Source organism: Poromitra crassiceps, assembly GCF_964638095.1.
Source record: "Poromitra crassiceps genome assembly, chromosome: 6".
In the NCBI taxonomy this organism is placed as follows: domain Eukaryota; kingdom Metazoa; phylum Chordata; class Actinopteri; order Beryciformes; family Melamphaidae; genus Poromitra; species Poromitra crassiceps.
In genome coordinates this window covers 42,674,662-42,699,789 of record NC_139627.1, presented here as the reverse complement: position 1 = coordinate 42,699,789, position 25,128 = coordinate 42,674,662, and the positions used below count along the sequence as shown (strand labels likewise).

The window sequence follows — 25,128 nt, the reverse complement described above, 5'->3', positions numbered from 1 at the left end:
TGCAGCTTATTAGGGGTGGGTGGTAAGATTGATCTGCTTGTTGCGGCATAACGGGGTGATGTCATCACGTCAACAAGTCGGACTATTGCCAGTATCAATACTGTATATCACAATACGAATTACGATAAATACAATCAATCTGAAGAAGTTTGTTTTTATTGACATATCAGTGGATAGCAGACCGTTTTAACCAAACCAGGCAGGAGGTTAATCTGGCCATCAAGTCCCTGTACTTACAGTATATACGAGTTTGGCTGTGGTGAAAAAGAAACGATAAGCAAACAAAAAACATAAACCAGACTTTCAATCCAGTCACTCAGTTTAAATACTGTACAATAAATACAAATCAAGTAAAACAGTGGGAGTGTGAAATCCACCAGAAAATCCCTTATGTCTGGATTGGAACATAAAAAATATATATATACGTCTGCCTTATTTATCAATGCCCCAGTCAGTCAAAATGTAAAAGTAGTTTGTCCACCATCTCCAGTGTTTGACCACCTGTCTGGATTAATTTTGTTCCACTCACCGAACACACTGATGAGGAACACCATACTAACACTGCGTAGGTATCAGCTTTCAGCTCGGTGTCAACCGCCTACCAAAGTCACAGGGTCTCCAGGTCCCACATGTTGCATCCTGAGATGCTTTTCTGCTCAGCAGTTATAACATAGGGGTTATATCGGAGTTACTCTATACAATTGATATATAGGTTTATCTACACACAATTAAACCTCCACAGCCATGGTTTCAGATGTTGATCTAAAATGAGCAACCAAGCACAATGTCTTATAATACATAAGGCTCAGAGGTATAGCGAAGTGAGAACATCTTTAAAAAAGTAACACCGGCCAAGCTGTGTGGCCAGCCCTCCACTTAAGGCAGGTGAACACACACTGCATAAAACAATATCGTTAGTAACTCTGACAATCCTAAACAAAGACTACAAGTCTTTTACTGTTGCTACATATTGGCACACAAATGAAAGTGACAGCAAAATATTGAAAACAATTAAAACAACCAAATTCACAGTGAAAATAAATATCAAAGCTTTAACAGTAAATCGCTTAGCTGCTTTTCAACAGGTCAACACAAAGTCAAGCCAGGTCTTTTTTGATCAGTCGGGGGGGGGGGGGGGGGGATCTAAAGTCAGAATTCTGAGGGGGAAAAGTTAGCATTCTGATTTCAATGTCAGAATTCTGTGTAAAAAAACAAAAACAAAAAAAACAGTATAAATAGTATTACAAACTATTAAATTAATTTTAGCAGCAACAACAACAAAATGTCTGGAGTCCCTAGAGACTGTCTTATGCTCAAGTTCTATAGGTTGGGGACCATTTAATTGATTCCTATGCAGCAGGCAGACAGTCAGTCAAGATATTCAAATTTTTTAAGATATGTGACATGACTTAACAAAACAAAACAAAACAAAATGTACACAGGACAGACAACACAGTGCAGATTTCCCTTTTTACCAAGCCATCACCATCTCAAGTGCTGATTACAGTAGCTTATCCACACATAGATTCCCTTCAAACATGAATGTGTACAGAGCTAGTCCATTGGACTGAAGGAGGGGATGGGCCTAAGTCTAGATACTAGGACTGTTTTAGCAGAGATTTAAGTTTTAAGTTTATTTAAGTTTTATTTTGTTAAGACTTAACTTATATTAGCCAGGCAGGCTGCACTGAGCCATACTGCTCTCTGACAGAGGCTTAACTACATTTAGTAGCAGTACTAAAACAGTAGCTGGGTTGCCATCCAAGTGTGTAGCAAATTATGTAACAAATTTGAAGGGATGAATGAAAACTGCAACATACAACAGGGATGTTTTTTTGTCATTGCAAAATAAACTGATAAATTGCAATGGAAATACCTTTGCATTCAAAAGTGGTGTTGGAAATGTTGAAATGTCTGTGAAATATCAGTCCATCATTAGAATATATTGCCTCAGTACATTTCTTTGATTTCATCAGCACAAATGGCATAAACATCCACTTGGACTCTAGGATTTACTACTAATTAGATTTTAGTGGTCAAAGGTCAAGGTCACTGTGACCTCACCATCGCCCCGTTTCATGCTCGTTAATGCGATATCTCAGGAACGCCTTGAGGGAATTTCTTCAATTCAAAAATGTGGCTCAAACTTCCACTTGGACTCAAGGATGAACTGATTCGATTTTGGTGGTCAAAGTTGAACGTCACAGTGACCTCATGTCCACCCGTTCCATCGAGGAAGGGGGTGGGGCTAGGTGAATAAAATGGGCTATAGCTAGGTATAGGAAAGTCATAGAGTTGGGGTTCGAGGGGTGGCTAGGGGGATGTGGGTGGTATGAGGGGGCATGGTGGGGCTAGGGGGATGTGGGTGGTATGAGGGGGCATGGTGGGGCTAGGGGGATGTGGGTGGTATGAGGGGGCATGGTGGGGCTAGGGGAAAGGGGCCATAGCTACAGATAAGAAGGTCGTAGAGAGTCAGGGTTCGAGGGGTGGGTAGGGGGGAGTGGCTAGGCGGGATGGGGGTGGTGGGAGGGTAGGGTTAGGTGTAAGAGCATTTTCCATGTTGAAACCAATTAGCTGTGTTGTTGAGGTACCCCCAAACATGATTGTGATGAACGTTAATGCTTTTCAACAGATAAACTGGGAGTTAAGTCTACTACGCAGTGTGCGGACTCTACTGTTTGAGCTGCTACTGATCATCTGTTGTCCTGCACCTGCAACGCTGAGTGGATGTGCCTAAAGTGGCGTAAGGCTGAATGTCCACACCACTGCGTCATGGCTTTCAAGGTATTTGTGCGGCGAAGGCGGTTATTTTCTTCTAGTTTACATTTAGAGGGCCCATTTATTCACTTCAAGCCAGCTGATGGAAACGCACCCATTTTTGTATTACATTTCGAAAGTTGCAGTCAAATTCTCTCTCCAGATGGATGGAAACAAACAGTTTAGATAGAGTGAGAAGCAGTGCTACAGACCTCTACACAGGGAAGTGTTGGGTTAAAGGCTGTCTAAGTTGCATAGGGAAGATACTAAAAGCTAAAGCTGCTCTCTTGTTGACTTTGCTCTCTTCTTTGCATGAAGAAGTCGACTCACAGAGGAGAGGAGGGAGAAGGCAAACAACAAAAGAATAAGTTTGATTAATGATTATTGCAAATGTTATTGTACAGTTCAAGTAATGGGAAAAAAACGGGTTAGACTCACAAATGCGCGCACACACAAACACACAGACATACTCCCATTTAAAAGGCCATTGATAACGCAATTAAAATTTCATTTAAAGGGTCACTGATCAAATCTGTGAGAGCGGTGAGTTAAAAAAAGACTTCTTTCATTCCACGTCCAGGGGTCAAATACTCCGGTCCGTGGTTTGACACCCTTCCACATGCGTGTGTGTGTGTCTCAGATGTGTTGGTAGGGCAGGTGGTAGCACCCGGGGCTGTCGTCGTGGTCGGGGGACCAGAAGGAGGAGGGTGGCCTCTTGTGGTGGAGCTCTCGGCGGACACAGCGCGGACACGGCTGGGCTTTCTGACCACACTCTGCATGGAAGACCGCCCCGCAGCCCTCACACCTACACACACAGCAAGGCAACAGTCAACATGTCATCCTGCACTAGGGATGCACCATGGTATCGGCACATCATGTGTCAATAAAGGCTTAAAATCAGGTGTTCCCAACCTTTTTTTGGCTTGTGACCCCACTTTGATGTCACAAAAATCGAGATATTCAAATTTCGGTACTCTAATAGAAGATTTTATTTGCAAAAACATATCTCCGTTTGTCATTTTTATGGTTTCATATTATTGATGAGTTTATATTGTAATTATTTCATTTGTTGTATATTTTTATTATCAATCATACTTAAAACACATTCATCTGATAATCTTCACATAAATCACCTCAGTAAAGTTTTTTTTATGTATACTCCAGGGAGTATCAAACGTGTTGTTTATTCATTTTAAGAATGGCATTTACCTGTTTTTGCAAATGAACTCTTTGCTCAATGTCGTCACATGTAAAATGTAAAAAATTCTGACTTCAATCTGAGAATTCTGACGTTAATGTTAGAATTCGTACTTTGTGCTCTTTTTAATTAACGCGGCCCTAATCCTCTTCAGTAGTTTTAAATTGTGTGTGGTGTAAAAAAATATATAATAATAATAATAATAATAATAATAATAATAATAATAATAATAATAATAATAATAATAATATAATAATAATAATAATAATAATAATAAATTAATGCGACCCCATTTGAATTCCAGGCGACCCCACTTGCGGTCGTGACGCCAAGGTTGGGCCCAAACCCAAATGTTTGGTGAAGCCTGACGGCTAATGGTGAAAAATAGGGTTGTGATGGCCTTCTCTTATTGGCTGGTCTCTTTCCTCTGTAGCCGTTTTCCCACATGCGTACCGGAAAATTACCTGTAAGTCAATATCGGACATTTCCCTTCACACCTCTCCTCTGGCATGTGGGAATCTATCAGCGAAATTGCCTGTATGTGGGGGGGGGGCGGCACTGCAGAGCGGGTGGGGAGTGACGTGTCGGCAAAACTCCGAATGGTGAAATAAGTTTGCTTGTTTATCCGTTCACCTGCATCGCGTTGAAGCACTTTTTACAGACTGGCTTCATTTGATGTGTCCGGGCTTGCCTTGGCTGTCGGCAACGTTGCTTAGTCCCTGTCGGGCTGTGACTGAACGAGGAGGACGGACTGTGGCCAGAGAGCGAGCAGAGAGGAGAGGGGAAAATCAGCACACACACACATGAAGCTGACATAGGCTACTGCTCTTATTATCACAAGATCATTTCGCCAGTTTGCTTTAATGTGCGCTAATGATTAGATTATGCCCGCTGGAACATTAAGCAACGTGTGTACACCTCGCCCATGAGAGTGTCGCGCAGAATATGAAGATAGACTAAACCGGGGACAGATCATGACAGTGTTATGTACCTCTGCGCTGCTGCGTGAGACTAGAGCCGTCTGGAAGCGAGAGAGACCAGGAGGGAATTTATTTTGGGAAGATGCTCTGAACAATTTTGACGACGTGGAATGGAAGCGTCATTTTCGCATGTCCCGGTATTACGTGCTGAGTCTGGTCCGACCCGCACGCAAGATCACCCGGTGGCGAAAACCACTGGAAGCGCGTTTGCGACTGGCAATAGTCCTTTGGTGGTACGCAACACCAGGGGAATATCGAACAATCAGCTGTGTATTTGGTGTTGGACTGTCTACTGTGTGCAACCTGGTCCACGAAGTCACAGCCCACTGATAGCGGAAAATGACTGGACCCCTTTCTCACCTGTCTGTCTATCGCGGCATACCGTTCTTCTGACTAGCTCAAAACTGGTGAAATGGCCGCGACGACGGGGTCGCGCTTTTACCGGCACGGCGCCTTTCCCACATGCAGGCATTTGACCACGTTCCGGTCATTTTGCGGTACAAAGCGCATGTGGGAAAAGGGCTTCTGACGTCACCCTCTATATAACTAGAAGAGGTGGTGACATCACAGAGGAAAGAGACCAGCCAATAAGAGAAGGTCAGTTCAATACCTTATTTTTCATTATTAGGTGTCAAGCTTCAGCAAAAAAATTGGATTTAGTTAAGTGTAGTTCCACGGCATCGGCCCGAAATGAACATTTCTGCTGATATGACAGGCAAATCAAATGACGCTTTAATTATGCCCAAATGTTATAGTTTTGTTAAAGTAAGATATGGCATGCTTTACATAATCTAAGTTGAAGTAGTTTTCTTAGTTTGCCCAATGAATGTGTACATTTTGCCAGTGGGCCATCACGATAAGAGGCATAATAATGTGTTACTTCCACTACATGAGAGATTATCTGAAATTAGGTGGGAAAAATGTGTGCATACTCTATACTGTATATCGGTATCAGCAATTGGCCCAAAATATCGGCATATCTGATAGAAAAGATCAGCATATCGGAGGGATAAATCCAATATTGTGCATCCCATCAACATCCCCTTCCTGCAGAGTAGACCCCCACTGGGCCATTCATTCATTTCCTCTAGGGCTGTGCGATTAATCGATTTTGAATCGTAATCGAATTAATTAGTTAGGACGATGTTAAAAAAATGAAAATCGTAAAATCGTTTTTTTTTTTTTTTTTAATTTAATTTTCACTTTAACTAGGGTAAGTACGTTACGCGGGGCGGCTCTCTCTCATGTACGCATGCTGCTACTTGTGTAAAGTCTCTCTAGAGGCTGTGATACTGGCTACTAAAAACAGCAGCACAATGGACTTATTTCAACACCTCCGACCAAAAAGCAGCTTGTTGCACTGCAGGCTGTAGCCTACAAGATAACGATTGCCACAACACACTCACGCGCGCACACGAACACAGACATTATCACCGGACGATGAAACGTTGCCAGTTCACATAATAACAAAACAACACGTGAGGCCACCGAGTACTAATAGATTGGCTGTATTCATGGCTGCCTCAGCTGACTCACCTGTCCCTGTGTGTCTGAATTTCCCCCTAACTGCTATCGCAGTTCCACGCATTCCTGTTGTGACTTTGTGTTATTCTAGTACAGATATAACTCCGAGCACGGGTGGTCGCTTAGACACTAATATAATTATCTCACGGAGGAACACGCAAATCCACCAGTGTCAAGTTAGCAAGCAACAGCCAGGAAGTTAAGCATAGCAGCGGCAAGCTAAAACAGGAAGTTGAGTTGTTCTACCTTCAGAGTAAAAGCGTAAATTGTCAATTATGGAAAAAAGGGGGGAAAAGAGCTCTGCAGGGCAACAAATGTTTAGAGAAGTATAATAGTATAATAAATCGAAATCGAAATCGAAAATCGAGTTTTGAGAGAAAAAATCGTCAATTTTAGTTTTAGGCAAAATCGCACAGCCCTAATTTCCTCCACCTCCATCTTTGCACGTCATCTGATTCTGTGCCAAAGAACTTACATTGATAAGAACCGAAGGTTAATAGGTCCCACTGCAACATCATGGCCCCAGCGCTGTTGTCAAAAAAAGCTCTTGCCTACAATACTCTGTCCGCGGCGCGCTGCAGCCTGCAACTGGCGTAACGTTAGCTTAGCTGCAAGCCGCAATATTGCATACAGCTCAACAACTGGCCAACGGATTTCAAAGCTGATGCCCCCGTTGGAAAGAGCGTGACTCAAACTGGTAAAACCCTTTGTCATTCAGTGGCGTTTTGAGCCCGGCGAAGTGGTTACAACAGCAGGCAGTGCGCTTAGCTAACAGCTAGTTAACATGCCAGCTTGTCGCACTAGCGCCTCCTCTGGTCGGTCGGGGTACCTGGTCGGGGTGATAGGGAACTGGTGGGAATAGCCCCCTGTCAGGTGAAAATAAGAGGCTGGCAAGTGCGCATGTGTCGGAGAAAGCATGGTGCTAGTCTCGGCTCTCCCCAGATCGGCAGAGGGTGGAGCAGCGACTGGAGCAACAGGGAGGAAATTGGCCAAGTACAATTGGGGGGAAATCAGGAAAAAACAAACAAAAAACATGCCAGCTCGTCCTCAGTCAGAATCGAACTGACATGCTGTATCACTATGGCGTTCCATTGAGTCATACGCCATGGTTCCATTTTAGCAACAGCTTTTTTTTTTTTTTTTTTTTTACTTTGAGCACAAAAGTACGGTAGGTTATTTGTCAAAAATATATGGCGAACAGTATGGCTGATCAACATTGTCAGGACATGACTCACAGACATTATGAAATATCTTAAAAGTGATTTAATACTCTGGAGGCTGTGTTAAAGCTTGTCAGGGTGGTGGAGGAATGTATGCCAGCATACATACAGATATGGATTGGTTCCTCTTACACTTGGAATGCAAGCTGTACATACTTTGCCTTAAAGGGATACACCACTTTTTTGGAAGTTTAGCTCATTTGCCACATCCCCCCAACATAACCAAGATACACCATGCCTTACCGGCACTGTCCGCTCAGTTTACAGTGAGCTACAGTCGTGAAGTTAGTAATTATCGCCATAGAATGGAGGCTAATGGTACAGCTGTTAAAAATCTGCCAAAACACACATCTCACGGCGCCAAAATAAATGTTGTGCTTCGGGTACTCACCACACGATGAAATATTAATCCAAAATGCACATAATCTGTCTTTTTGGAAGGAAAAGAGGTCGGCGGCCATGTTTGGAAAGTAGTGCCGGCTACCTCTTTTCCTTCCAAAAAGACCAATAAACTTGCAAAAAAGTGGTGTATCCCTTTAAGACAAGTCAAGTGGTGGTAAAGAGAAAGCTGTCTATAGGAGGATCTGTTTCAATAATGACAAATATATGTAATAAAAATAAACAGAAATATAAATGGAAAAATGTACAGTTGAAGTTGGGAGTAAGTAATTTTTCCAACAATCTTTTAAAAATGATTTCACTTTTTCACAATTATTGGAAAAATGACTTGCTTACTATATTATCTGTGGAGTGGTTAAAAAACAGTTTTAATTACTAAGTCCTAAGTGTATGTAAACATACAACTTCAACTGTACATTACTACTTTCTTTCTGATGGTTTGTAAGCGACTCAAAATGAGGAGACCATAACAAACTGCATTGTTCTTAATGGCACTGTCAAATCAAATTGTATTGTATCGGATATATCAAATCAAAAATGAAAGTAATCAGATCCAGTCATCACTAAGCACAGAGAGATCTCTTTCCTGTCTGAGTGGCTTTTGTATCGTATTGAGATGGAGCGGGCTTGTGTGGTGACTCTGTACCTCTTTGTGGCGCTCTCCTGGAAGGGGTAGACAACCTGCTCGTTGTGGCAGAGCTCACAGATGAAGCCTTTCTCTCGACACAAGCTGCAGCTGAAAACGTGGGAACTGGCAAACTTGATCACCTTGGACAGGAAGGGAGCCAGCTTCCCATCAATCACCTGAGGAGGAGGAGGAGGAGGAGAGAATGAGTGTGTGTGTGTGTGTGTGTGTGTGTGTGTGTGTGTGTGTGTGTGTGTGTGTGTGTGTGTGTGTGTGTGTGTGTGTGTGCACCTGCTGCAGATCGGCCATGGAGTAGAGGTGGATGTGCTGTAGCAGGTATTCCCGGGGGAAGATCCTGTAAAGACATATTGTGTAGTTACAAAATTAACTAAAATTAGATAGAAAATATATACTGTATACAGAAAATGCCTTTGGGTTTGAGTCTTTGTCAATACTGCATAATGTTTAGTGAGACTGGGATGTCTACATGGCTGAGTCAACTGCCTTGGCAAAGTGTTGTGTTTGTATTGTAATACCTATTCTGAACTTCTTCAATCTTGCCCCTGACAAATAACCCCCATATTATAAAAACTAGAAACATCGCGCGCTCCGCTCGCTTATTTCTAGCGTGCCTTGCACATCAAAACCAAGAGAAAGGTTCTGCACACTTGGGTCCATGCAAAAATCTTTACTTATGTACCAAGCTTTCGGTCTACATGACCTTCATCAGGGCAAAGTGCACGCAAGCAACTGAGCAATTGTGCGCCGCACACAGAACCCCTCCATCTTATTATTGTACTCAAACTAATCAAACTTAAACTAAAACTATTTTAATTTCTAAACAAAACTGAAACCAGCAAAACCACTCTGGAAACTAACTTAAACTAAACTGGATTGAAAAAATATATAAATCCTTCCCTGGCCCCACCTGCGTCGGAGGTCCTCGGCCACAGTGGCACTGCAGCTGAACAGGTAGGCTCTGAGGGACTGCAGCTGCTGGCGGAGGCGCAGCACGGCGCTCAGAGCCTCACACTGCTCGTACAGAGCCGGGTTCAGCTGCCCCACGTCCAGCAGAGGCTCCTCATACACAAACTCCAGGAACTCCTTGGCCTGCTTGGACACCTGCACGTGCACACCACAGTAGGGGTGGGACAATAGAAGATATTATTGGGGCATCTGGGTAGTGTAGAGGTACAAGCACTCGCCTACCACCGCGGGGTTTAGAGTTCACTCCCGGCAGCGGTACTTCCAGCTTGGTCAGACGTTCCTGCTACATCCTGCTGGTTAAACTCCTCGCTCCTCACACGTAGCGGAGGAAGCATGTGCCGTAGACTAGCACATGCTTCCTCCGCGCTCCTGCGCTCCCCATATCGAGGGGGTGGAGCAACGACTGGGACAGCAGGGGGAATTAGCCAAGTACAATTGGGGCGAAAATGGGAAAGGGAAAAAAATATATTATCGTCTATCGATAATTGTATCATGGTGAATTTCCATTAATCGTATAATCGTGAATATCATCGCATGCGAACGAATTATCATCCTGAGTCACGAGTGAATTGAAAAAGCTGTCTAACTCATGCCTAGTTCACATTAGGTTCTCTGAGCTCTCGGCGAGCAGATCAGAGGCAAATCACGCTGGCTCGGCACTCGCTTGTTCAGTGTGAACTGTCCACAGACGCGAGCGGGGAGCTCCCCGACAAGTCACAGAGGTCTGACAGATGTCTAGCCTGCTAAATATTTTGGTCATGTCGGGAGAGAAGAGCGTAGTGAGGCAGACACGGCCGGGGTGATGTCTGCTGTCTGCAACAGGCTACAAAGAGGCAAGTGGTGTGAAAGAGAAAGGGGATAAAGTGTGGTCGGACGGTAGATATTTTCATCATATTGTTGTGCGTGTTCCCAGTCCCACCTTGTGCTTGCTGGTGTCCCAGTTGTGCAGCAGGCGTGCTGGGATGAGGAAGGAGTTGTCCTGGTGGCAGCTCTGGCAGTAGTACCAGCCGCTGTAACAGCAGACCTTGGCTTTGCCCCGGGAGAGGCCCACCGGACGCTGGCAGCCTGGGGAGTGAGTGAGTGCTTGGTTGAGTGTGTATTTGGCAAACATATTTCGGATACTACAGTATATGATTCTACAGTGTCTGAAAGTCTGTCATCAGCAGAGGCGGGGAGTAACAGAATACATGTATTCTGAATAAATACAGTATCTAAAATACAAAATATGAGTAACTGTATTCCATTACAGTAACAGTTTAAATTGGTGGATTTCTGAATACAGTTATTTTCTTTCAAAATAGAATACTCGAAGGGAATACTTTTATTTGTTTGTTTTGTTTTATTTGCTCTAAAATCATATGAAGCAGGCAAGTTGTGCGCGTGCAGTGTATCTGCCTCCCGACATGTTGAACATGTAATGCTTTTAAAGTAAACCTATCTAAAAAAAGAAAAAAATCCCCCGTGTCTGTGTCTGGGACAATTCTTCTGATAATATTTTGCCATCTTTATCTTCAGATTGAGTTTGTGTTCTAGTAAAAACTAAATCCACTTTGCTATATTTTAATGTTTGTCTCTAAAACATTTTTTTACATGAACTTGATGCCGTTTGCTGTGGTTAACTGATGCTGTGGAAATTAAAGAAGGGGTCAAACAAAACTGAAGACTTTGTTCTCTGGTGGATTCCATTTGTCTTTAAAGGAGAATTTCGGTTTTTTACACCACGGTCCTCATTTCCAGCTTAAAATATTATGTTTTACTCACCGAAATAGTTTGGCTTCATTCGGATGCCCACGGAAGATTTTAGCTCCGAGTAGTCTCCTCAAACAGGCTATAACGAGAGCCTGCGGCGAGTGCGGGGCATGCTGCACACGCTCTCTAAATGACACTTTTTCTGTCAGATCACAGTTCATTATGGTTGTAAATATAATTATTTAGCTAATAGCTAGAAGCTAAGCTAACATCAACACAACAGTCAACGTTGATCTGCCCCGGATGGGGTTACAGTGCCCATCTTCCCCCTGTGAAACCACACTTCTTCAGAGGAACCACAGAAGGGGGAAGATACGCACTGTAACCCCATCCGGGGCAGATCAACGCCTTCTAGCTATTAGCTAGAAGCTTCCGTGGGCATCCGAATGAAGCCAAACTATTTCGGTGAGTAAAACATAATATTTTAAGCTGGAAATGAGGACCGTGGTGTAAAAAAACGAAATTCTCCTTTAAACAGCATCAGTTGCAGGACAAAACACACCACATTTGTGTTGATATACTTTCATAACCTTTCCTCTAAAGACAGTAACAAGGTCATTCCTAACAAAGAAAGTGTTAACTATTCAGAGTGACCCAGACAAATGGACTCGGCAAGATTATTTTGAAGTATTCCAAAAGTAATCCAAAGTATTGGGAAAAGGTTACTTCTAGGTTGCTCAAGCGCCAACCTCAGGTAGCGGTCCACTGAGCTGGGAACTGGTGGGGTAATGGGTCCTTTTTGGATGCCATGTTGAACTTTTCAACACTGTCTTGGAACCAATGAGCAGCTTTGCAGTGACATTTGAGTTGGGACCATCTGAGCAAACTACACAAGTCAGTTTTATTTGGCTAAAAATCGGTCAATGTTGCATCACTCATTACCTGTAATCCTCTGTGCGTGCGTGCATGCGTGTGTGTGTCCGTGCCAGTCATTCACCTGCACACCTGAAGCTCTGGGCGGTGAGCCCCTTCTCCACTGCCAGGCAGGTGAGGATACTGAGGAAACTGGTGGTGACCGACTGCCGCTTAGCTCTCTGGGCCTCTCGCTGTCTCCTCTCTCTGGACGGTTTCGATCTCAACAGCACCCCCTGGAGGGCTGGAAGTCCTTCTCCAGACTCCCGTCCCTCTTCCTGGGCGGGCCTCTGGGCCCCCACCACCTCCCGCAGAGCCTCCACCCACTCCTGGGCCTTCAGTTGACTCTCCGCCCGAAGTCGGAGAACCTCTTTAGGGAAGACGACCTGGAAACGGTCGCCGGGATCAGTGGAAGGCCCGGTCCACGGGCCTCCGTTCTCTGTATTTTGCTCATGCTGCACGACCACACAGTGGGCCAGCGGGTACCTGAGCACGGGTTCAGACACTGGGCCGCGGCCCTCGGTAGGGAACGCCTGGAGAGCGGATGTGGTCAGGACGAACGTGAAGGCCCGCCAGTTGTTCTGGTCCGTTAGCTGGTGGAGTAGGCCAGCTTTCAGAACGTCCTGGTAGCGTTGGGTGAACAAGGGCAGGGCGGTGGGCCTGGTCAGGACTACAGGAGGGGAGAGGAGAGAGGGGGTGGGGGTGTCTCCATCGCCGTCCAGCCCGGTGTCGAGCCCCGAGGGCGAGGGGGACGAGGAGGGGGGCGTGGCTGTGGGAAACTTGGCCATCTGTTGGTTCTCCACTGCGGTCAGATGTTGCTGCTGCCTCACCGGCTTGGCTGCCAGCACCCTCTCCCACATCAGCCGTCTCCACTCCAAGACCTGATTGATTTTATTCGAAAGAATGTTAAAGGAATACTGTAAAGCTGAAACACGTTGGGCAACAATACAATACAATACAATTAAAATCATTCTGACGAGGATCAAACACAAAGTCTACCGACTTATTTCCATTGTGGCCCTCTACTGGCAGTCAAGATGTGCAACATGTACAAAGACGATCTTGTACACAAAACTCAAACAAAGAACTCTTTTTTTTCTTACTTTTTTTCTTTCTTACTTTGAGCCATCCAAGACAGTTAAAATGAGATCGATCCAGACGAGAGAGGAGCATGTGCTGGAAGATTAGCCTAACTTGTGTTCTGTGCAGTTTGGGTTAGGGTTAACCTATTTTTAATGCTCTTTGGGGCTCTATCGTACCTCCCACTGGCTGGCCGCCCTCAGTTGGAGCCGGGTGCTGTTGAAGAACAAGGCCTGGAGCGTGCGCTGGTCGGCGGGCTGGGTGCTCTGCCCGCTGGGTGCTGGTGAGCTCACGCTCTGGCAGTGCGACAAAGAGTAGGCGGTGCCCAGCTGGCGGTTGGCGCTGCTGTCCAGGGTGTAGAGGCGGAGCTCGCAGGGTGTCAGCTCCACATGGCAGGGGGACCAGTTGCCCCGGGACCCCTCGCGCTGCTCCATCTCACCCTGCCTGACCACGCTGCCGCCGCTGCTGCCTTTAGCGGCTGGACAGGGATGGAGAGAGGGATGGGGAGAGGGACGGACAGAGGGACAGAGAGAGGGGCAGAGACGATAACCAAAATCTAAGACAATATGTAGTCTCATACCATGATATTATCGATATAATATTCATATATATTTCTCAGCCCTAACACACTTATATTTTTCAACCCTTTGCCTTTGAGAACGTCAGCAGGCAGCCAGGTATAGATGATGTGATTTTCAGAGGGCAAAGACAGCAGGTGAGACACCACTGAGAGAGCCTGCCAGACAAACCTGCTACAATAAATCTGCCTGTTTTCTTACCAGTGCTGCTGACTATAATAGCTCATGTGCTTGTGGACTAATGGTTAAAGGATGGCTTTAATGGTAATCAACCCACTTTGTATGATCACTAATCTCGGTAATATAAGCACATGGGCAGTGTTTACCTTCTCTCTCTGTTTTCCTCACGGAGATCTCCCATTTCCTCCTCTGGCAAAGTGCTCGGTTGTGACGCGTTTTACGTCACAACGAGTCACAACGGAACTGTGGAAGTTCTGCTGGAGAGGCAGAATCTGCTCAGAGAGCCTTAACAAGCCTTAATGACTTGCAGCTGGTGGGGGCGGAGTTTCTGCAGGCAGCAGCAGGAGCATTTTTCTCCGTGAGGTAAACAGAGACAGAAGGTAAAACACTGCCCATGTGCTTATATTACAGAGATTATTATATATGAAACAAAGTGGGTTGATTGCCGGTAAAGCCATCCTTTAAAGGCAAATTTGATTGAGGCTTTAATAACCACCCGCATCTATAGTTTGAACTCACACAGCAAAATATTGTCTTAGTTGTCATATATTATATATTGGCTTCTTGCGACCCACAGTGTTGGACATGGAGACCAAATCCTTTGCTTTTTCTTACACACCCCTTACTATTGTTTCACCTCAGTCCTGTCTAGGGATGCATCGATCCACATTTTTTCCACTTCCGATCCGATTCCGATACCTGAATTTGGATATCTGCTGATACCGCTATTATGCCGATACCAATATTTTTCTTGAATATACAGTATAGGCAAAGATTTGGCCAATTAAATATATATATTTTTAATATACCTCGCAAAAAGCAAACAAAATTAACAAAATATACAAGGCAAAGAAGGATACTATTATACATGGGCAAATTACGGCCAGTGCCCCCCTGTGCGGCCCACACTGGAATTGCATTTTTTTTTTTTTTTTTTTTTTTCTGATTCCGATCCGATCCGTGAATTAGTGCCAATATCGGCACCCGATACCGATATTGGATCGGCCCCATCCATAGTCCTGTCCTGTCCCTACACCTCTCGCTGACAGGAGGCCTTCGTTTGGATGGGCCAGTTTCCTCAGATAGGCAGTTTCTCAGAGGCTCTGGGCTCAGGAATGAGTGCTGATCGCTGTGCACAGGGGCTCCTCTGGGAGTGTGTCCTGTCACCCAGGCAGGAGGAAGCAGCACCAAGAAGCCCACTAAGCAAACTGTCCTTTCCTCTCTCATCTCTGTTCTCTCACTCTCTACATGCTAAGTGGTAAATGACTGCATTTACTGTATATAGCGCTTTATCCAAGCACTTTACAATAATCTACATTCTCATTCACACACTGATGTAGGGCTGGGCGATATAGACCAAAAATCATATCTCTGATCGATAGTACATCTCAGTATTTTCTACAAAGTGGGCTAAATGTTCAGTTGTACGTCAATTCAAAGCCACATGTGAAATGTAGGGCTGGGCAATATGGACAAAATGAAATATCACAATATTTTTGACCAAATATGTCGATATTGATATTGCAACAATCCCAAGCCCCCGGCACAATCTGGGTTTCTCATGTGGCGCCCCAAGAAACATAAATGCCCAGCCCTGCCTTAGAGGAAATACAGTAGGTCACCATGAAAGATAACGAGAATTAAAGGATACAGACACACAAATCCAATACGAGCTGACCTGGTCTCACACACGCACAGAAACACACAAACTGTCTATGTGAACTCACCCTCTCGCTGGTGGTTGAGGACCATGTTCTTCAGAGTGTTGCAGTCCAGCGTGGGCAGGCCGTTGTCAGTGTATGCAGACGGCCGGTAGTTGACATCCGACCTGGAGCGGTTGTGTCCCTTCTTGAAGACAGGGTTGGATGAGGAGTTGGCGGTGTTATTAGTGCAGTCCTTGGTATGGGCTGCCAGGTCGTTGGTGGAGCGTGCGCGGCTTCTCTTGCCTTGCCTCGAGCCCATCCCCAGCCCCAGCACACTGAAGGCCGAGGGCGGCTGGTGGTCAGCCCAGGCCAGGCCTAGGGGCCCGACCTCGGGCTGCTCCCTGGCCAGCAGGCCCCACACCCCACTGGAGCTCAGCTTCCCCAGGGCCGTGCTGGAAGTCTCCCGCAGCTGCTTGGGCTGTCTGGAGGATTGCAGGTCCCCGGTCTGGGTGTGACCCTGGCTCTGGCCATCTAGGCAGTGGATGAAGTCCTCGGTGGCCTCCAAGGCAGGGCTGATGTCCCCCACCATGTCAAGCCCCTCCAGACCCTCCATGGCTGGGCCTTCCCCTGGAGCAGGATATTTCACTACTTGATGGCTTTCCAGGAAGGACGCAAAATACCTGACAGCAACATTCAGATATCGCCCGTGCTCTGGTAACAAAGAAGGGGGACAATAACGCTCTATGAGGTATGTCCTCCCCTTTCCAACAACCTACAAAAAAAACTGGGACGTTCAGTGAAGGCAGGGGACAGGAGTGTGTCTTTGTCTGAAGACGATCCAGGCAGCCTGAAGGTCTCACAGACTGAGACAGGCCAATCTGGTGTCTGAGGCAGAGTGCTGCTCTTCCCTCAAGACAGGGCCTTCATCCAGGGTTCCAATCTTCCTCTTTAATGCAACATCTCTGGTAGTCTATTAGCTCCAAGGGAAGCTATTGGGGCCTCATGCCAGAACTTTACACATTAAACAACAGAAGAAACTCTCCAAATGGCACCAGTTTGCATGGCTGCACTGCTTAGCTACATACATACACAAGCTTTTGGGTACCGAGGCCGCCAACTCGGCCCACATTGAAGGGCGAGAAACAAATGGAGGAAGAAGAGGACGTGGCTACTGGCTATTCAGAGTTAATGGTCAACAGCGAGGTTCTTTCGGAATCCACACCAGGTGGCAGTGATGTCATCAGTGATGTCATCAGACGGAGACGGCTTCACTCTAGCAAAGTGAGAGAGAAAGAAGGAACAGAAAAGAGGAAGCATGTCAGAGTTTGTTTTAGGAATGAGCGTGTACAGGATGAACTGCAGGAGAACAGAGACTTACAATTTGCTCTGATCCTTACAAACTGATACAGAGTGTAAACATAAAGGCCAACATGAATGTGGTTATTCTTTTTAGAAAAACCCAACCACTCACATTTACATATCAAGAGACTTCCTCCCTGTTGAAATGAATAAGATATAACTAACATGAAAACAGTGTGTAACTAACTAGCCTACCTACCCGAATATAGTATGTTCCTCTATTCCTGATAGCAACGCCTGCTAGATGTCCCCTCACCTCTCATGCAGGGAGCAGACAGGCAGGTAGAGGCAGCCTGCATCCTCTCTCAGAGGGCCACATGAAATGAGAGTGGACTTCCTCCTCAGCTGGCTCTCACCGGGCGGAGCTTCCTGCCAGGGAGGGAGGCGGAGCTTCCTGCCAGGGAGGGAGCAGGCCTGGCTGGGTGGGGGCGGAGCTTCCTGCCAGGGAGGGAGCAGGCCTGGCTGGGTGGGCTTTCCATCCATCCGCCTGCCTGTCTGTCTCTTCTTATAGTCTCTATAGCCTCTGCCCTGATTCATCATCACACCATTTCCTTTCCCTTCTGTCTCTCGGCCATTGATTTTCCTCTGCTCTGCTCTACAGCTCAGGGTCTTTCACTTTTCTCCACACATGAATTATTTATAGACCATTACATCACTGCCAGCCAATCCCTAGATGACTATTGTCAGCAGTTCTGTTTGTGTGTCAGGTAGGGATGCACAGCACCAAAGATCAGCAATCATATCGGCCGATGTTAGTCTTCTTTTAATATATCTGCATCGGTCTGACGTTGCAATGTTAATATCGGTTATCGGTATCAGCCAAAATGTCTATGAAATAAATCTATGATTTATGGGCTTTTCCAAATTCACAGTTGTTTATGTGTGTGTTTCAGTATCTCCAAAATTTGATTATCATAGACATGTTTATTTTTTATTTTTTATACAGATCATATCACACGCGCACTGGCATAATTTGGTGATTCTGTTGGGAAAAACAAATTGAGGTTCTGGGCTAGTGCATGTTAAAAGTTTCCACCGATTGTTTTTTTCTTTTTCTTTTTTGTAAAGGTTGTTGGCAATTTCAGCAATGTGTCACATCTGCCATCTTTCTGACTATCTTTGCTGTCACGCGTTCCGGGGCTGTGGCTAAAATGCATTGCAAAATGTCTGTAGAAGACGAAATTATGCCAGTGCGCAACTGCGCATGCGTTTGGACTGTGTTTCCAGGAAACTCGTCGATTCTCGTCAAACTGTCTTTTAAAAGAATAACTGCTCACTTTTTGGCGCAACTAGGCTTCTGGTATAATAAGGTTGCCCCATGCGACCCTACCAGTGACTTCAAACTAGTGCAGAAATAAGGTGAGTTTAATGCCCGACACAGATTCCTAAAGGATTTTGGCTAGGTGAATGGAGGACTCTTAATTAGTGTACTGTTGACACTCAGACAACGATCTAAGAGCCTGGAGATTAATTCAATTCAATTCAATTCAAAAAACTTGATTAGTCCCGCAAGGGGCAATTTACGGCATGAATACTGCAAACAAGCTGTACTTTGTACACATCCAAAAACAAAACAAGAAACAAGGACAATATGACACATGAGACATAACACTGATAAAGCAAGGATCACTGATTACAATGTATCCAACACCACAGAGGAAATCAGGAGGCAAGTCAATATAAATTCAGTCAATACAATCTAACGTGCATATCAGACTTGTTCAAAAGGTTAAAAAACAAAAGGTCAAAAGTGCATAGTTAGTCTATATAAACTGACCATTTCTTGTACTGTGGCTGTTCACCAGTCAAATGGCCTCTTGAACAAAACCAAACTTCCTTCCGTTTGTTTTGCAGACATGCTGTCTTAGCGCTTTCCTGATGGCATTAAGTCAAAACAGACATGAAGGACATGTGTGGAGTCATTGATTATCTTGTGCGCTTTCTTGAGCACTTGTGCACTATTAAACTGTACTAACAACACTTGCGGTTGTTAGCCCATGTTAATTAAATGACAAGTATGACTCCTTGTGTCAGTCTAAACTTAATGTACAGAGAAGAGAAGAAAATCAGGAATAGCCTAGATTAATTTAACTATAATTTAATTCCCCATAAATTATCCTGATCATAGAATGTATACAAGGATATTTAATTAATTTAAGAATTATTATTTAAATGAAGGTCTGTGGCCTAATGTTATTTGGGGGTCCATAACAGGAAAATGTTAGAGAAACAAACAGTCTGAAACAGTAAACCCACGTGTGTAAGGTTGCCTGACAGTGCTGCAATAAATATCAATATTGGGAACTAAATGCATATGAAGGACAAGCACTGGATCGTCTGGATGCATTCGTTCTGAGCTTTACCGTTAGCTAGCTTACCTCACCACTTCCAGACACACTGGTGCCAAGCTCACAGCAGTCAGTGACTCGCTTCATTTGATTGAAGTCTCAAAACAATAATGTGTGTGTGTGTGTGTGTGTGTGTGTGTGTGTGTGTGTGTGTGTGTGTGTGTGTGTGTGTGTGTGTGTGTGTGTGTGTGTGTGTGTGTGTGTGTGTGTGTGTGTGTGTGTGTGTGTTCGACAGTTCATTTTTCCACAGCAGAATAAGGTTACTGTCAGTGTCAGCATCACAGAGGCAGTTTTGACAGAGGTGAAGCGACGGTCAAACTGTGGCTTTAGTTCAACATGCCGTGCTATGTAATCTAGGTAATACAACGTGTTTATCATGACAATGCTAACGTTACATATTAGAAAAACGTTGCTGGGCTAACGCCAGCTTGTCAGTACCAGGCTAATGTGATTTGAGCTTGCTAATAGCTAGCAAGCTAACGCTAGCATCTCTCCATCCTTGGGCAATGTCATTCCAGACACAACGATACAACTGTCACATCACTCACATCATCATTTACCAGTCGATTTGCACAGCTATTACTTTGTGGTAAAACTGCTGCCCAGTAGAAAAATTCGCGACTCACCTTTTTTTGTTTACCAATATGTCATCTGCTAGTCCCGCTATGTCATCCGACTGGAACCGAGGTTGCATGATGAAGGTTCCGTCCAATAACTAACGTTACTGAAATCCTGTGTTTTCAATATCACGTTACTCAGTGTTATTATGAAAGTCCTCTAGACTATATATATATATATATATATATATATATATATATATATATATATATATATATATATATATATATATATATATATGGTATGATATATATGGTATATACCGTATGTATATATATGATATATATATATATACATATACATATATATACATATATACATACGGTATATACCATATATATCATACCATATATATATATATATGGTATATATGTGTATATATATATCATATCATATATATCATAATATATCATATATGCTCTCTGTAATGAAGCAGCGTTCAAGGATGAAATAATCTTAAAGCCATTTAGGACAGAAAGAGAACATTTTATTGAAATACTGTACTTCCTCATAGGGTGGCTCTTCTCCCCGAAGATCTGCACCAGATGGACCTTGGTCTCCACATTGGGCATGATAACTGCTCACACATACAAACAGAATTAACTAAGGACGTGTGATGGCTTATTGCTTTTTGTGTGGTCGCCAGTCAGCTGCAATACTATGCCTTTACATTTATTTATTTATTTTTACCTCTATACACACTTCAGTTAGAGAGCAGTTACAGTAGACTCATCTCCGCATATTACCTCTTTACACACTTCAGTTAGAGCAGCTACAGTAGACTCCTCTCACCATATTACCTCTACACACTTCAGTTAGAGCAGCTACTGTACAGTTACTCCTCTCAGCATATTACCTCTTTACACACTTCAGTTAGAGCAGCTACAGTAGACTCCTCTCAGCATATTACCTCTTTACACACTTCAGTTAGAGCAGCTACAGTAGACTCCTCTCAGCATATTACCTCTTTACACACTTCAGTTAGAGAGCAGCTACAGTAGACTCCTCTCAGCATATAACCTCTTTACACACTTCAGTTAGAGCAGCTACAGTAGACTCCTCTCAGCATATTACCTCTTTACACACTTCAGTTAGAGAGCAGCTACAGTAGACTCCTCTCACCATATTACCTCTTTACACACTTCAGTTAGAGAGCAGCTACAGTAGACTCCTCTCAGCATATTACCTCTTTACACACTTCAGTTAGAGCAGCTACTGTACAGTTACTCCTCTCAGCATATTACCTCTTTACACACTTCAGTTAGAGCAGCTACAATAGACTGCTCTCCCCATATTAGCTCTATACACACTTCAGTTAGAGAGCAGCTACAGTAGACTCCTCTCAGCATATTACCTCTTTACACACTTCAGTTGGAGCAGCTACTGTACAGTTACTCCTCTCAGCATATTACCTCTTTACACACTTCAGTTAGAGCAGCTACAGTAGACTCCTCTCAGCATATTACCTCTTTACACACTTCAGTTAGAGAACAGCTACGGTATACTCCTCTCACCATATTACCTCTTTCCACACTTCTGGAAAAAATATAATTTTTCTTCAATAGCGCCCATGTAATGTGACCAAGTGACTCTAAATACATAGCAGATATTATTGCTACAGTGGACAAATAAGACACACCTCTTTTTATTCGATTTTAGTGCCTCATACGTTTATACTAATATTTCTCTGGAAAAATTTAAATTTTTCTTGAATAGCTTCCATGTCATGTGACCCAGGGAGGACTCCAAATACATACAGTAGCAGATATTATTGCTACACTGGACAAAAAGAGAGAGACGCTTGTTTAAAATATGTCAGTAGTTTATTCATCGGTCCAACTGTACATGATGCAGTGAGAGAGGGACACGTAATGATGAGTAACATGGAGGATTACACAATGCCAGTGCTTTGGCAGCACCTGGAACACACCAACCATCAGCTGGACTGGAAACAATAGCCCTGCACAAGGAAACTGTTCAGGCCTCAATATGTACAGGCACCGTACAGTGTGTGTGTGTGTGTGTGTGCATGTGATTAAAAATGTCAGATTGCCTGAAAAACACACAAAAATTATTTTCAATTCCACAAATGTAAAAGGATGCTCTCTCGCTTTTCATTGGAAATGTGAATTCAATTGTTTTTTTTTGTCCATTCCAAGTTTGAGTACTTTGAAGCGAAATGAAAGGACATGTGGGAGTGGCCAAATACAAAAGATTAGCTGATTAGCAGAGGTTTTGTATTTCAATATTTATATTGATATCATTATTAACCCATATGTTTGTGCAATATCTCTCTTTGCATAGTAAATAAAAGTTAAATGTTTTGTTGTTGACATGCACCTATCTTTTGTAGCATATTTTTCTTGCAGATTTTGGGGACTCCCTTATAGAATTATAAGCCCACTATAGTGATTGCATGCAGCGTACCAGTAGAGCTGAACTTGATTTCTAGTAAGAGTGTATGAGAGCACAAAGGCCAAGCCAGTATAGTGGGTGTTGATGAGGACTGTTAAGTGAGACCTGATTGGACAGGTGAGTCTGCATGGACAGACTTATGCCTTCAGCACTAGGAGAGGCACCTCTGGGTGCAGACAGAGGGGGAAAGTGCTCTGTGTGCAACAACATCCATACGTTCAGGTGATTGGTTCTTTGGCATTTGAGTCACTATTGAGAGTACTTCGGGGAAACCGTTGTGACATTAATCTGATCTTGATCTCCGTCTGTTTCGTCTGGGTGGGTGTGCCCGGAACTCTAGACCTGACATCTTGACTGCTGCTCCGTCCTGTGTACTGGATCTGACCTCTTGCCTGGACAATAGAGTGCCAAAGTCACACCCTCTTCCGGGTTAGGCATATGAATCAAGGGATGCGACCCCTTGGTTTGTATGCCTAACCCGGAAGAGGGTGTGACTTTGGCACCCTATTACAGTGGGCTATGTAGCGTGTGTGATTACAGTACTTTGCTGAAGACCTAATAGAGTGAATATTATACCATCATGTTATTCGTAGCATTTTGGCCCAAATCATAATTGCGTTGTACTTCATTAACATTGCCAAAAACACCCGCTATACAACATGCTAAGATAAAAAATAAAAGCAACTTATGTCACTGTAAGATGATATGTTGTAATTCCAAACCTGACTCCGTTTCCTCTTTTATGTACAATCTTGCCACTTGTGTGTGTTCATATTCACTATGTAGGCTATGTGGTCTGCATTCCCCTATGGGTCCTTCCATGCAGCCTTCCTTTTGCCCCCTTACCATCTACAGCACCTAAAGGCGACCTAAGAAGAGCTTTTCCACTGGGCTTGTTTTTTAACGAGGCTATCTCCTCCGTTGGATGATGACGTTTTTTCTTCTGTCTTTATTTATTTATTTGAATTTTTTTTTTGAATTTTTTTTGCGGTATATTCAGAGCTTTCATAGCCGTGCAGAGTCCTGTAGAGATGGCTCTTCATGCCAGGGCCAGCGAGCAGCACGCTTTGTGCGGATAATCATGCCAGGTGAGAGAGTGGTGTGGATTCCGCCTGAACGCCTGTGCACTGGCACTAGAGGATGGAAGAGGAGCTCTGTCACTCTTGAGATCAGGGTGGGGCGGGCTGTTAGGTGGGGGAGGTCAGGTGAGGTCGCATGTCTACGCCACTACAATGGAATTTGTTAAAATGTCCACTATGTCTTTTTCAAGTAAATCTAATGCCAAAGATCAGCAGCAATAAGTGCAGTCCAGCTGTCAAGTAGCCAACTAAGGAAGCCTTGGAGGAGTCCCTCTCTGAACGCCTCTCTCCTGGGGTTAAATGGCCGAGGCGTTGGGGTCGTATCGTCGCTTCTTCACATTTCTTATGAGGAGAGAAGAAACAGGTGTCATTGCCTGCAATAACGATGTCTGCAACACACCTAGTGCAACCTGGACAAGCAACCACACTCATCTCTTCAGCTTATAGCGTTTATACGAAGTTCAGAACTAAATCTACAGTACAGGAAACCATGGTATACCGTACTGTTAAAGGCATATGAGCGGAAATGAAACAAATCTCTGAGGCTATGTATATGTGGTTGATTAGCCAAGATCCAAGAATATAGTCGGCTATATAAAATGCTGAAGACATTGAGATGAGGAAAGGCTGGTCCCTGTTTGCTGGTTCTGCCTTATCTGCAAAACAGACAGTCAGGGGTATTGACATTCACAACATTTTACATTATCTATATTATAGATAATTAGATCAAGTATGTAGATCTGTGGCAAGATTTGTTATTATTTTATTGTATTACCTTACTGGAGCCCAATGTCATCATTTTTATTGGGAGCCCTTTTATCCACATTCATCATTCAATGTTTATATTTACTTTTGCCAAAGGTTGCACAAGTCTCATAACCCTGGTCATGGACATAAAATATGCTTATAATTTGAAGGATCCCACAATAATCACTCTCGGTGTTGGTGACAGTGCCAGTGGAACAGAGAGATTCATGACACTGAGCAAGGACAGTGATCTCAATGAAAACTATGACCCAGTCTATTGGGCATGAGTGTGATATGTTGATAATATATCTGAACTTGAAGGTGTGTGAATATAGACTATAAATACCCTCAACTGCCCCCTTGCAGACAATTGCCTACCAGCTCGTGCGTGCAACATCTGTTTACAAGGTGAAGTGTAGGAGACATCTTTCATTACCATTTTTGATGGGAAAGACATTATTTCCACTCAAAACATAAGCATCTGGGAGGAAAGAGTCAACATAAAATGTACTCTATAGAGGAGGGAAAGAGGAGACGACCACATAAACAACAACCACGGCAGCAGCAGCAACAATAACTACTACGACAACAGTAGGACAACAACAAATACAACAACAGGAGTTATGCATAACCTCCCCGTACTGTGGCTTGTTGTGGGGCTTCTATCAGTCTGTCATGCAGTGCAATGCGCCGTGTCTGTACCAGGTCTGTGAAGCAGGCAGCAATGGCAGCTGGTGTGGGCGGGTCCGAGAGTCCTGCTCTGCCCTAGGGCGGAGCCTGGCCATCCAGG

The 25,128-nt window shown here is 44.1% G+C and overlaps 2 protein-coding genes across 2 annotated transcripts in view; both read right to left on the bottom strand.

Annotated features, from left to right (window-relative positions):
- Positions 1–3,393: 3,393 nt before the first annotated feature.
- On the bottom strand, positions 3,394–16,385 carry plekhm3 (pleckstrin homology domain containing, family M, member 3; the record flags this gene model as incomplete). The annotated part of the gene is made up of 8 exons (XM_083638248.1): positions 3,394–3,562; positions 8,725–8,882; positions 8,995–9,058; positions 9,632–9,825; positions 10,610–10,755; positions 12,377–13,172; positions 13,551–13,849; positions 15,857–16,385. The coding sequence occupies 8 exons, from the start codon at positions 16,383–16,385 to the stop codon at positions 3,394–3,396; spliced, it is 2,355 nt and encodes a 784-aa protein (XP_083494374.1).
- Positions 16,386–23,018: 6,633 nt separating this feature from the next.
- Positions 23,019–25,128, bottom strand: part of LOC310778881 (disintegrin and metalloproteinase domain-containing protein 23-like) — a 34,564-nt gene continuing 32,454 nt past the window's right edge. The window contains exon 26 of the mRNA XM_083639343.1: positions 23,019–23,933. Within this exon, the coding sequence (XP_083495469.1) occupies positions 23,888–23,933 (46 nt within the window). The 3' untranslated portion in view covers positions 23,019–23,887. The remainder of the gene's footprint in view (positions 23,934–25,128) is intronic.